The sequence below is a fragment of the Haplochromis burtoni genome, unplaced genomic scaffold, assembly GCF_018398535.1.
Source record: "Haplochromis burtoni strain Fernald_Lab_line unplaced genomic scaffold, NCSU_Asbu1 Contig_15, whole genome shotgun sequence".
NCBI classification, from domain to species: domain Eukaryota; kingdom Metazoa; phylum Chordata; class Actinopteri; order Cichliformes; family Cichlidae; genus Haplochromis; species Haplochromis burtoni.
The window spans coordinates 1,147,246-1,160,100 of record NW_024582376.1 but is presented as its reverse complement, the minus strand read 5'-3'; the positions used below and the strand labels follow the sequence as shown (position 1 = coordinate 1,160,100).

General features: G+C 38.1%; 1 protein-coding gene across 2 annotated transcripts; it reads left to right on the top strand.

Moving 5' to 3' along the window:
• The first annotated feature begins 6,512 nt into the window (after window positions 1-6,512).
• On the top strand, window positions 6,513-12,562 carry laynb (layilin b). Of its 2 annotated transcripts, XM_005915821.3 has the most exons (7): window positions 6,517-6,921; window positions 9,249-9,555; window positions 10,108-10,259; window positions 10,607-10,651; window positions 11,596-11,673; window positions 11,770-11,887; window positions 11,984-12,562. In XM_005915821.3, exons 1-7 carry the CDS (start codon window positions 6,849-6,851, stop codon window positions 12,309-12,311), a joined length of 1,101 nt encoding a protein of 366 aa, XP_005915883.1. In that variant the 5' UTR covers window positions 6,517-6,848; the 3' UTR covers window positions 12,312-12,562. The 2 variants fall into 2 exon arrangements, with proteins under 2 accessions (XP_042074018.1, XP_005915883.1); XM_042218084.1 differs by lacking the exon at window positions 10,607-10,651 and having other exon boundaries at window positions 6,513-6,921.
• The last annotated feature ends 293 nt before the right edge of the window (window positions 12,563-12,855 follow it).

The window sequence follows — 12,855 nt, the reverse complement described above, 5'->3', positions numbered from 1 at the left end:
GGGGGGTTTCTTTTAATTTCACTGACCTATGATAATAGTAGATAACCTATCAGAGAGCCAATTTTAAATTGTATCATGCCTGGTATATCACAGTATGCAGTCCTTAAAAAATCACAGGAGGACAAAAGAAGAAGTGGTAGGCCTAAAAAACTATCTACAGCACATGAACAAAATCTGAAAATAATGTCCTTAAGAAATTGGATAAATACAGCAATGACCTGACATGGGACCTGAGAGATGCATCTGGCCCTTTAGCGCATTCATCTACTGTTCACTGAAGCCTCATCAGAAATGGTCTCAGTCGAATTCTGGCTGTCAAGAAACCATTCTCAAGGAAGGAAATGGGGAGAAAAGGATGTTTGCCAATTTACACAAGAACTGGACTGAAAATCAGTGGCATCTTGACATGGAGCTGACCAAAAGGCAACCACCATCCAAAGAAAAGCTTTGAGCTTCAAGAAGCCTGAAGAACTATTCTTGAAGACTACTTAACAATAGATGTATCATTGCACCCATTTCCCATTTCCACATTACTGTATTTTTAAAAAATGACAATTGACTGAATCCTTTTTCACAGTACTGCATATAATTCTTTATTTTAGGAAGAGACCTATGCAACAACCAGAAGAGGGTCTTACCTTGGTGATACCTGAGCAGGTGCTTGTCACAGTATTTGAGATATATGGCTTATATAGTATTCAGGATACATACCACAGTTGCGTGACTCAGTAGCCCTCCCTTTGTCTAATTTTAGACCCCTACACACACACACACACACACACACTTTCCCCTATCTTTGTGTACTGGGACTTGTGTGACACAGCTCCCGCAGGTTAGCTGCAACTGTTGTTTCGGGTTTCTTCCATCAGAAATCATTATCAAAGAGCAGAAGTTAAATATAGCTGTCGGCTGTCGCACCTTCCTGCAATGAGGCAAGTGAGGTTTAAACCTTGATGCAGTGTGCATATTTGGTTGTTGAACTTTTCAACTGACTTCAGACAAAGTGAGCCACGGACACTTTTCTCCCTTACTTAATTTTTCACTATAACTTCTTACAAAAATCAGGCAACATTACTGAAGACCTGCAGGTTTTTCATTATCATATTGCAGCTAATGTTTCTAATAAAAAAATGCCTGAAACACATGCAGAGCAAATGCATTTTACAAAGCAGAACCCAGGCCAATGCATAAATTTAATAACTGAGATCCTCCATCGACTTGCAAATAATTCAAGAATCAGATTTCAAAAGCAAAAGCAAAAAAAAACAAAAAGACTAAACATACATGCTTCAAGAGTGGCTTTATCTCTTGAGAATTATGCACAATGAATGCTTGAGAGGTGATCTTGCCACAACAGCCTATTAAGAACTTGCTGTTAGTTCCCCTTGCATGTCAGACTTATTTCAATCTTGATAGAACTGCATTGCCTATAGACTAGATACCTATAGGCCATAACTGTTACAACTCTACTGAGAACACCCATTGTTCACTAGTAATATAGAAGAAAATTAGCTTAGTGTTCTGCTAAAGAGCCCAAGGTGAAAGAAAACATTTGTCACTCTATCCAGTGTCACTCTGTCCTGATTTTTACCTCAGAGGAAACTTGTTTAGAAAAAATTCACAGGGCATTCTTCCACTCCTTAGTCCTTGTATTGTTATATTTTTTTCCTGCAATGACCTTGACTGCACACATGGTTGTAGTGCTTTTTGATAGAAAGTGTGGTTGATTTATTTAAATTGTTGTGAAATAAATAAATAAATAAATAAATGAAATGAAATCAGTGAATTATGCAAGTAGAATGATTCAGTTCAAATCCGTTTTATTTATATAGCACCAAATTACAACAACAGTTGCCTCAGCACATTTTATATTGCAAGGTAAAGCCCCTATAATAATATACAGAAAACAGAGAACATGATGGTCACATGTCCAGAGGTTAATGGGTCAGCTTTAGCCACCAATGTCTCAAACACTGGACATGTGTGGCTTAATCTTAATATTTAATAGTTTATCTTAATACTTAATGTTTATCTTTATAAAGACTAAGATTAGGTATCAAACCCATTTCATTTAATAAGCTTAACAGAAGCACTACTACTTTAAAATATGTGAATTTTACTGTGAAATGAACTTGCCTGATGCATCATTGCTCCCAGAACAGGGGCTGAAATCAACTGTAGTGTCACCATCTTTAGCAGGGTATGTTTCACAGACCACACAGGATTATCATGACAGTGAGCTCCAACAAGGATTTGTGTGCAGCTTTAATGGCTCCTTTCAACAAGAACTATAATGGTTACTGACATATCACTAGAAAAGTATAAAACCAGGGCACAAGAGAAGGCAAGGATTTAGATTTGGAGGAAAGAAGATACGCTGGGAAGCTTGTGAGAAATTGGTACTGTACTCTGCAGACATGTACTGCAGAGAAAATCCCCAGTGTTACAGATAACCCCTCTGGGTGGGAATATAGAATATCACTTGGACAAGAAACTGAGAAACTTGTATGTTTAATAACATTTGTAATGCTTCGTTGTTGGAGAGGGTTCATTTTTTATTTATTTTGACAACTTGTAATAAATACACAGATAATTGCTCCTATGACATAATGCTGTAATCATCTTACACTGTAAAACAAATCCTGAATGGGTTTCAGTTGCTTTTGATGGCAACAGATATTGTGTTGGTTACTCACATCAAGTGGCAGAAGAAGAAGGATGAGTAAAACTACCAAAGCAGTGATCCCACTATCGATATTCTAGAGTGAATATACTATATAGTATAACATATATATATATATATATATATATATAGTATAGATATATATATAGATAGATATAGAGAGATATATATATAGATATAGATATATATAAATAAAAAAAGCAAATAGCTGATGTTATTAAACTGTACTTAAAGTAAACAAAAGTAAAAGCATTTGTTCTACATAAAAAAAAATCATCTGCAACAAATATGTGATTTCAGGAATGGCTGATGGTTTGTTACTAGAAACCCACAACTCTCAAGTTTAACCACATGTTAATGCAGCATTAAATCCAGTTCTACCAAATAAATGTAAAAGTTTTCTTTAACTTTTCTGTAATGTGTTACTTTTTTGTAGCGTACAAGAAAATATAATTATTTACATAAATAAATCTTTTTTCATAAATAATAATAAATATGGACCTTTTTCAGATCACAAACTGCTCTACGAGATCAGGTAAATGAAACGCAAGTATGCGATAAAAAAGACCATTCAAATTAAAGACTTAGTTTTCAGTCAAGGTAAGAAGTGGTGCTGCAAAAATAATCAGTACAATCTTAAAATCGATTCCAATGCATTCTGATGTGATCCCATCACTTTGCTCAAGTTCAAATCATGGCACCTGAGTTCTGTATAGTCTGCAGTCATTCAGTAGGTTAGGAAGTAAAACAGTCATTGTAGTAATCTAGATGTTAAGAGACAAAAGCATGTAAAATAGTCTGTGTCTTTAACCTTCTAGGACCCTGCGTCCACATATGTGGACATCACATTTTGGGTTATTTAGACCAAAATACTAAATCTTGCTCTACAAGGGCCTGATATCCCCTTACGAGGACATTATACTGCCACTGTTCTATCGAAATTTTAAATGAATATCCTCATATGTGGCTCTCATTTTTCTTACAAACAAAAATCAGGTAAAAAAAAAAATAAAAATCTGGTAATTCTTTGTTTTTACATTCATCAGGTCCCAATCATCCCAAATATCAAAGAGAAATTAAAAATGCATGTCATGGAAGAGTTTGGGTCTTAGGAGGTTAAATATTAAAATAGGTCTTACTTTTGAAATATTTCCATAAGTAAAGATTAAAACATGACTGTGTTAGTTTACAGGCTTAAAAGTAAATAGTTGTCAGAAAAAAATGAGTGTAGTTGGTAAGTAAGGATAATATTTTCTATTTTAAGTTTGGTATCCAAAGTAAAGAAAAAAAGCTGAATACCTGAGTTGATGTGAGTCATTACTTTCTGGACACTTAAACAGTTTAAACCATGAATGGGAGTGGCTGCTTAACCTTACTTCTGTGTGGTTTGGTGTCATCTGCTGGGCAAAATTAGACAGAGTTCAAATGCTTTGTTGTTGTTGGGTCTGGGTTACAACTCGTGATTTGCCAGAGCTGAAGAGTTCAAACCAAGTGACACAACTTCCACTCCAGCAGAGTCACTCAGAAAGTTTGAATAAATATCCAATAAAGCGATACGTGAAAAATTCAGGTACAATTTTTTTTAATGAAGTTTACATTAGTGGATTTATTATATTTGTCTTGCTTATTACGAGCTGTGCAAAGCAGTGAAATCCATAGGTCTATTTATTTTATTGTATGGATATAATTGGCACTTTGAAATAGGCTTAGTATCGCCTAACATGATGATGGATTTAAGGTGGATCCTGAGCTTGAGGTGTTGTAGTTGTAAGTTGTATTTTATGCAGCTTTGCTACTAAAATAGTCCCTCCTATATTATTTTCACGTTTCCAAACTTAAAAGATGAATCTGCCAGTGTCTCTGCAATAATCCTGAAGGGGTTGCTTGCAAAATAACAATTCTGGTTTACAGTCTAGCATTTGAGTCCTCACATGAAGTTATCCACGTTGCATTCCTGTGCTGAGCAAATAAGATTTGAGCCTGTTGCCCGATAATAAACTCAATGATGATGTGAGGAGAGGCTCAACAGTGGCAGGGTTTATAACACACAGTCACAGCTCTTCATCACATGACAAACGTTTGCCTTCACCAGCCAATAATCAAATTTACTGCACAGGCAGCAAAAGACCAAAATGAAGGAGAGGAAATCAGTCCAGAGGCTCAGTCTCTCTAGAGATACCCACATGACCGACACAGCTGTGTCACCAACAAAGAGACAGCCAGCGAGACTGCTTGATCCCAGGTAGCAGACCACATGCCTTACTAACCTATGATTATCTGTCCTCTCTCAGCTCTCCACAGAATGGTATTTTTACTCCACTTCCAAGGTCATGTGTTGATAGCTGTTATTAGAGGACATGCAAGACCACAGGCTGAAGCCAACATCTGTGTTGTGAGTCTATGTGAGTGTCTTTATGTCTTTATGTCTTTCAGTATATCTCCACCAAAATAATCTTAACTCATCAGCATTACAGTGCAAGCAAGTACAAGCCTTTGATGGATACACTCTGGAAATTAGTCTTGAAGTCCTAAGAAGAGGGTCTTTCTATTTTTCCTATATTTTTCCCATCCATCCATCCATACAGATAAACTGTTTTCTTTATGTGTGTTTGTATATGTTTCCAATAAGAGAACTGTAGTGGAAATATGCCATTATGTTACTACGACTTAGGTTGAAATGTGCAGTTTTTTTATGTACAATTATCTAAAAAGTTATGATGGAATTTACCTGAAATATTTACCAAACGTGGGACTTTAGAGGTGCAATTTAGAGGATTTTGTGTTGGGAAGCAGGTACATTGTGCGTCATATGTTAACGTTAACAAATACTTGTGAAATTAAAATAAGACAAAATGGGGGGCATTATCAAAATATTCTTAAGAAAACATCAAAAAGCATGTCCAGATATGCTTCTTGATGCAAGGACTCACCTGATGCAGGTGCAGATTGGGCACTTGTCTTGTGATCTGATTGCACACTGACAAGTGAAGATAGCAAACAGATGGGTGACTATGTATGCAGTCTTCAGTTGGTTTTATGGCTGCAAAGGCCAGTGCATATAATTCAGTCCATTTAGTTCCTCTTGATCAGAGAAAGACCCCCACCCTGGAAATGACTACTGACTTCACATTCATTTAGAATAGTGATGAAATAATTTGGCCAGAAAGAAAAATATCTGGTGGAGCTGACGTTGAAATTTGATTTATTTCCATTTTATAACTCATGACTGATCCAGACAGTCTAACCTCAGTCATTTCTACTCTGAAAATTAAGGAAACCAGACCAAAGCAATGAACAGGAAGTGCGGGTCTAAAAAAAATACTTTCCTCTTCCTCCACTGCCTGTTTTCCTGTTTTATGGCCAATCCCTCGCTCTCTTCCACCCAATTCCACTTTATCTTTTACTCTGTAATAATCTTACTTCGTGTCCTTACTGTTTACCTCTCTTTAAATGTTGTTTTCACAGTGTGGTCTAAATCATTTTCCTCTAAACGTATTACTTACTGACGCATTTCTTTTAGTTGTGATCAGTATGTTTTTAAATAAATAAAATACAAAAAGCAGCATAATATCAGATCAACTTGTTTATCAGAAAGACACAATGAAAAATTGAATTCTACTTTTAACGAGCAACACAACATTTTGAAGTAAACCTGTTTTTTCCTCCTCTGAGCTGTTTTTCCCTGGACATGGCACTCAGCCAGGAAGAATGAAAGATGCTCATTAACAGTTTTAATGCAACGCGCATGATATGCACAAAGAACTCTATTCATCCTATCATGGCATCAGTATATATGAAATGGGACTCTGCATTGTTGATTAAGAACTGCGCGGACTTATACCTCAGTGATTCCAGCTAAAAAGAACACAAACTCTATTTTTTGTTGCGACATATGTACTTTTTTCTTTTTCTTTTCTTTTTTTTTTTTTCAAAAATCGGCCTCTGTCTCTCCCTCCTGTTTTTTTTTTTTTCTTTTTTCCGCTACAGCAGACGGCATATGCACGCCTTCAGCAAGACGACCCACTTTTAGGCTGAATAGACTATTCTGCTGCTCCCTCTGTGTCATCACTGTGTTTACCACGGAGGTCTGAAGCTCAAGCTCATATCCCAACTCCCTAGTTTACACCTTATTTACGATTCCAGCACACTAGGTGAACATGTAGAGATGGATTTTATGAAGCTGTTTGGCACTGTTATCGCCGTTTTGTTCCAGCCTGGCTCCACTTCTAAACTTAATGGTAAGAATTTCCTTCGAAGTGGGGAAAACTCCCTTAAAAAAACTTATAGTAGTTTTATTTCCGAGTTGTACGAGTTTTGTTGTTTTTGTTTTGTTTTTCGCCGAGAAAGTTTCGATAATATCTGAATGACAAGACCATGAGTTGTATTTGTGTTGTTGTTGTTAATGTTTAAGTTAACGGGCTTAAACCAGAACCGCTGGAAAACTTGTCCTCGGTGTGTGTGTGTGTGTGTGTGTGTGTGTGTGTGTGTGTGTGTGTGTGTGTGTGTGTGCTATAATCATAAACAGACAGCAGTCAAACTCACAGCACAGCAGCATGCGATTAGGTGGGCGAACTCATTTAATATGAGGAAGAATTAAACTTTAACACCTTTAACTGTACTATAGCGCATCAGTAGGACTAAAAGGATACAATAATGCTGCTAACTATAGGCCTAATCACAACAATAGCCATAACTACGCCAACATAATGTAAATCCGTATGCAGTATTGTAGTTTTTCCCCTCACAGTCTCCGCTGCGAGCCAGTCTGAAGGCATTTCTAGCCCATGGTTTGATCCCTTGTCTCTCCCAGGCTAGCGTAAGCGACGTGCAGCAAGTAGCTAACTAGGATCAATTGATTGTGAAAAGCTGAAGAGACTGGGACAGTTGCAACACTTTTTGCACTTCTCTCAGTCACTCTGGCGTTGTTTGGCTTACTTCTGGTCTGGGCAGACGTTGAGATCTTGGTCATGTTTCCCTTGAAAGAGATATTAATCTCAAGGGATTTCCTGGTTAAATAATGCCAGTGATCAAAGGAGACTAGCCAGACTGCTTTGATTTGATAGGAAAACAACAGTAACTCAAATACCAACTCCTTACAAGCAAGATATGCAGAAGAGCATAGCTGAACACACAGTATATCAAAGCCTTGAAGATGATGGGCAGCAGCAAAAGACCACACCAGGTGCCACTGCTGCCTAAGAAAAGCAATGGAAGCTGAAGTTTGCATGGGGTTTGCAAGATTATAAAAACATCGCCTGGTCTGATGAGTCTTGATTTGTGCTGTGACAATTGGTTTGCATGGTCAGGATTTGGTGTAAACAGCAGGAAAGGATCCATTCTGCCTTGTATCAGTGGGTCAGGCTTGTGGTGCTGGTGTAAAGGTGTGGGGGACATTTTCTTGACTCACTCTGGGTCTCTTTGTACCAACTCAGTGTTGTTTAAATGCCACAGTCTACCTAACTGTTGGTGACCATGTCCATCCTTTAATGACTGTAGTGCCTAATGAAGGTTCTGGTTAGTGCATATGATGTATCACTCAAAATCTTGATGTGACTTTTGAGAAAGTCAGAAGTTGCACATGACCCAGTCTCAAAGGATGTTTGCACCATGAAGAAACTTGATTAAATCTGACTAATTAATTCATTGCATAACTACTATTAATTAATGATAGTTATAAAATAGCAATGACTTTGCTGAGCTTGATTTAACTTGCAGATTCTGCTGAAGACAAGTTCTGTATGTTTTTATTTTAGTTAGATTTATCAGCACACAATGTCATTTAATTCAGATTTTACCCTTTTTTTGAGTTTGGTTCTTAGTTTTACTTCAGTTTTACTAAAATTGTTTATTCATTAGTTTAATTTTAGCAAACTTCAACAACCTTGCACTGCAGCGAAACACAGCCACGTGTTTTCGATTGTTCTTGGGAATGTATAGGCAATCAGAACACAACAAATTCAATTGTGCATTTTAGTATAAGAAAATGGAAACAAGGGAGGTTTTTTAGCCTGTCATGGTCTCATATTTCTTCATTCTTTTCATCAGATGCAATAGGATAAAGTGCGCATAAACTAATTAAAAATCTAGAAAACCTAGAAAAACATTATTCTGATGACTGCTTTGATATGGTTGCCCTGCTCTCTCCCATGACAAAATATCATGTACCAGCCTGACACACTTAGTTTGATGGATGTGGAAGTCAGAAAAACAGTGATTAAAACTGAGTCTGGACATACAGAGGGTTGAGACAGCAAATTTTGAAATGTGAAAAAATGAGAGTAAAATTATTTTTACTGGAGTGAGACTGATGTAGAAAAAAAAACCCTTTTTTAAGCCCTTGAAAGTAAAGGTATAAATATTAGTACCATCTGGTTGACTCTGCCCACATTGCAGTGGAAAGAATTTGGCAATGCAACCCAAACATTCTGGTTCCTATTTTTTGTCTGTGACACTGTAAGCAGCTTAAAATCTTCCTGCCACACAGATACCACAGGAAGGGTTCAGAAAACAAAAACCCTGCATTTATCATCTTGTTTTATCCTCAATGCTCCCGGTTGGCGTCCAGGGCAAAGAATATGCCGGAGCGGGACACAGCGTCCGTGTTACAAGGCGTCCTACATCCACGACAGCAGGCGAAGGCTGACCTTTGAGGATGCCAGACAGGCCTGCAGGTTGGACGGAGGCGAGCTGCTAAGCATCGAGACGGAAAGTGAGCAGCAACTGATAGAGAGGTACATACAAAAGCTGACCAATAGAGATGGCGACTTCTGGATCGGGCTCCGTCGCAACCCGCAACGTTACAGCGTCGGGACGTCAAGCCCAGGTTGCCCCTCACAGTATTACTGGCTGGATGGAAGCAAGGCTAAGTTCAGGTTTTTCCTCTTTGTTTTAAAATATATTTTTCATCTGTGTAAATGTTTAAGCTGCATCTGTGAAAACAGTAAGAGTGGCCCCCGAGACAGTGTGCTGCAGATGGAAGTGGAAAAAGGCTGTATTCAATGATGACTCAGAAAAAATATTGGATTAGGTGATGTTTGTGTGGGAGTGAAGGAATGTCTAATGTCCTTTGCAAGAATTTGGGATTAAGATAGAAATAAATGACACACTGTTTGAGCTCAGGACAGCACGGTGGTGTGGTGGTTAGCATTGCTGCCACACAGTAAGTGGGTCCTGTGTTTGAATCCAGCATCCACCAGTGGAGCTTGCACGCTCTCGTTATATCTGAGTCCATTCTCTTGAGGTACCATAGGTTTCTCTCGCAGACCAAACACGTGCAGTTTAATGAGGTTTGTGTTAGGTAATTGGTGATTGTAAATTGCCCATAGGGGTGAGTAAGAATAGTCATCTGTCTCTGTCAGCAGTCAAGCGAAAGAATGAAAGAAAATTAATATATAGTCTAAACTTATGCATCTTATTTGTTGCAGGAACTGGCACTGGGATGAGCCATCGTGTGGTAAGGAAATGTGCGTAGTTTTGTATCACCAGCCCTCTGAAACACTTGAGGGTCGTTTCCTGTTCCAGTGGAATGATGACAACTGCAGCTCCAAGAACAACTTTGTCTGCAAATACGCAGAAGGTGAGCTGGTATACCTCACACATACCAGTGATCTAGCTGGCTTAAGAGTGCTGGAAAATGTTAAACTTTGGTACTCTTGGTTGTTTTTTTAGTTCCTAAATCTACAAAACTAGAATTTTATTGTCTAGGGATCGCTGCTACAATGTATCCACTGCTGCCAGCAGCTAAAACTAAACAGAAAGAGTTTTAATGGTATGTTTTCTTACAACCGACATTAAAATATAGCTGATTACATGAAAAGAGGGGAAAAAATGACTCATTTCTTTCCATAAAGCAACCTTTAGTAGTCTCACCCATGTATTGCTTTCTTCCTCTGAATAACACTATTTTATTTCCCCGTTCTGCAGAAAAAGTACCAGTATTTACTGAGGACAGAAACACAGCATATGCAGGTACTTGTCAGCTTAGAAATGCTAATATTAGAACGTGATACAACGTCTGCTGTGTACTGTGCATTCTGAAAACAACCATGTATTCCATGTAATGTGATCGCATGAAAATTTTTATATTATACATAATATTCTGTATGTTCGATTACATTTTGTTTATTGTCCTTTGAGACACCCAACACCTGCAGGAAGCATCCTAATCAGATGCCTGAACCACTTCGACTGGCTCCTTTCAATGTGGAGGAGCAGCAGCTCTACTCCAAATCCATTTTGAATAACCAAGCTCTTCACCATTACTTTAAGGGAGAGCTCAGCCACCCTTCTCATTGCTTATATCTGCAGCCTCATTCTTTTGGGTATTACTACAGTCTTCATAAATACATAAAAGGCTAAAGAAAATTTATACATGCTTGTGACCTCTTTTAAACACCTTTTCTGCGAGAAACATGGTAAATGGGCTACATACCGTACTACATGCGTCATTCACCCATGCAAACATATTCATAAAAGCACTTTTTTTCTACTCATAAATCCTTTCTAGCTAAATTTCACACACATTACTCCGATAAATGCATTGGAGAGCAACCTGAGGTTCAGCATCGTGCCTAAGCATATTTGGTATGCAGACTGGAGCAGCCAAGGATCCAGCCACCAACCATATAAAGATAAAACACGAAGATTCTTTGGAGAACTCTATTTTTTTAACTGCTAAATTTTCTAGAAATTAAAATGCAACTGTCCTCTGCAGTAGAACATATGCGTCATATGCGTCAGCTGTAATAGTCTATCTATGGGTGAGTTTAGTGAAATCATACATTATGTGATATATATATATATAGATATAGATATATAGATATAGATATATATATATATATATCATGGAGTAATCGAATCATTTAAAATATCTTTCACACGCACCTGTTGATTTTGTTTTCTGGTTTCTCTAGTTCCATCTTTGATTCCAAGCATACTGTCAACCACAGAAAGTAATGAAAGGATAAAAATAGCACTACCTGAATCCTCTGGTAAGAAAGGAAAGAAAATATTCTTGATACTCTAAGGTATGTTTTGGGAAGCTATGAAAAACCACTGTGTCACAAGCAAAGTTCTTTTGTTCACAGTATCTTTCTCTGGCAACACCCTCGACATTTCCTACATCCTTTATCCGACTATCCCTGCGCTACTGTTGCTGTTGTTTGCAGCTGTTGGTTTCTTTTGCTACAAACAGCATGCTAAGAGGTAAAACAGACAGCTATAACAATTTATTTTTTTTAATGCATTTGATTATATGAGTATGTCCTGTTGATTTTAACTTTGGCCCTCCTTCATATTTAGGAGGAAGACAGAAACAGAAAGCTATCCCAGCAGATCAAAACAGTGGGTGCTAGCAACAGCTTCATCTTGCCCTGTGCAAGGACCTTATGCCTACAGTGACATTACCAAACTGCCTCACACTGCTCTGGACAGCAGGATAGCAGCAGAAATCATGACAAAGTACTCCGGTTCTCCGTCCCATGACTCCCTGTGCAACGATTATGAGAATGTGTCGTGTGTGGACAATGAGAGCGGCTTTGTCACCAATGACATTTACGAGCCCTGCAGAGCTCAAAGCCGGCGCTGCCGCAGTCAGACTGGATGGGTGGAAAATGAGATCTATGGATAACACCGGTGTCTGCAAATGTCCGTCAACCACAGACAGACTACAGTTACACTGTGCGGTGCAGGATTTCTAAACAGCTTGGCCATATCTGTACAGGTTTCACTCAATTTTCTAGTCCTGCATGTAGAATGTACTGTCTGCAAATCAGTGTATTCCATAAAACAGGGGTTCTTAATGTTTTGTCCATGACTTGGTATTCACGTACACATGACTTTATATTTCTGATGTTTTAATAAAAATGTGTTACAGTCAGACCAATGGCACTGTTAACTCCGTGAATCACTGTGATAGCATGCTGATAGATGTAGACACATTGTTTTCCATATTCACCATCGTAGTTTGGATGCCCAAAATTGCAGACTAGTTCCACACACTATATAAAGCTGAAGCCGATCAAATCTGATTGGAAAAGAAAAGGATGAGAAGTTGAAGGATTGCCAAAGTGATTCTGATGAGGGCACAAATGTGTGTATACAATTTCATAATAATCCATCCAACAGCTGTTGAGACCCTTACTGTAATCCACTAATCTTATAGTGGCACTTAC

What these genes read in the sequence shown, in the direction of transcription:
- laynb (XM_005915821.3), top strand. Translation starts at nt 6,849, where the DNA reads ATGGATTTTATGAAGCTGTTTGGCACTGTTATCGCCGTTTTGTTCCAG. An exon ending in AGCACTACCTGAATCCTCTG is followed by an intron (nt 11,674 to 11,769) that starts GTAAGAAAGGAA and finishes TTTTGTTCACAG; the next exon opens with TATCTTTCTCTGGCAACACC. An exon ending in TACAAACAGCATGCTAAGAG is followed by an intron (nt 11,888 to 11,983) that starts GTAAAACAGACA and finishes CTTCATATTTAG; the next exon opens with GAGGAAGACAGAAACAGAAA.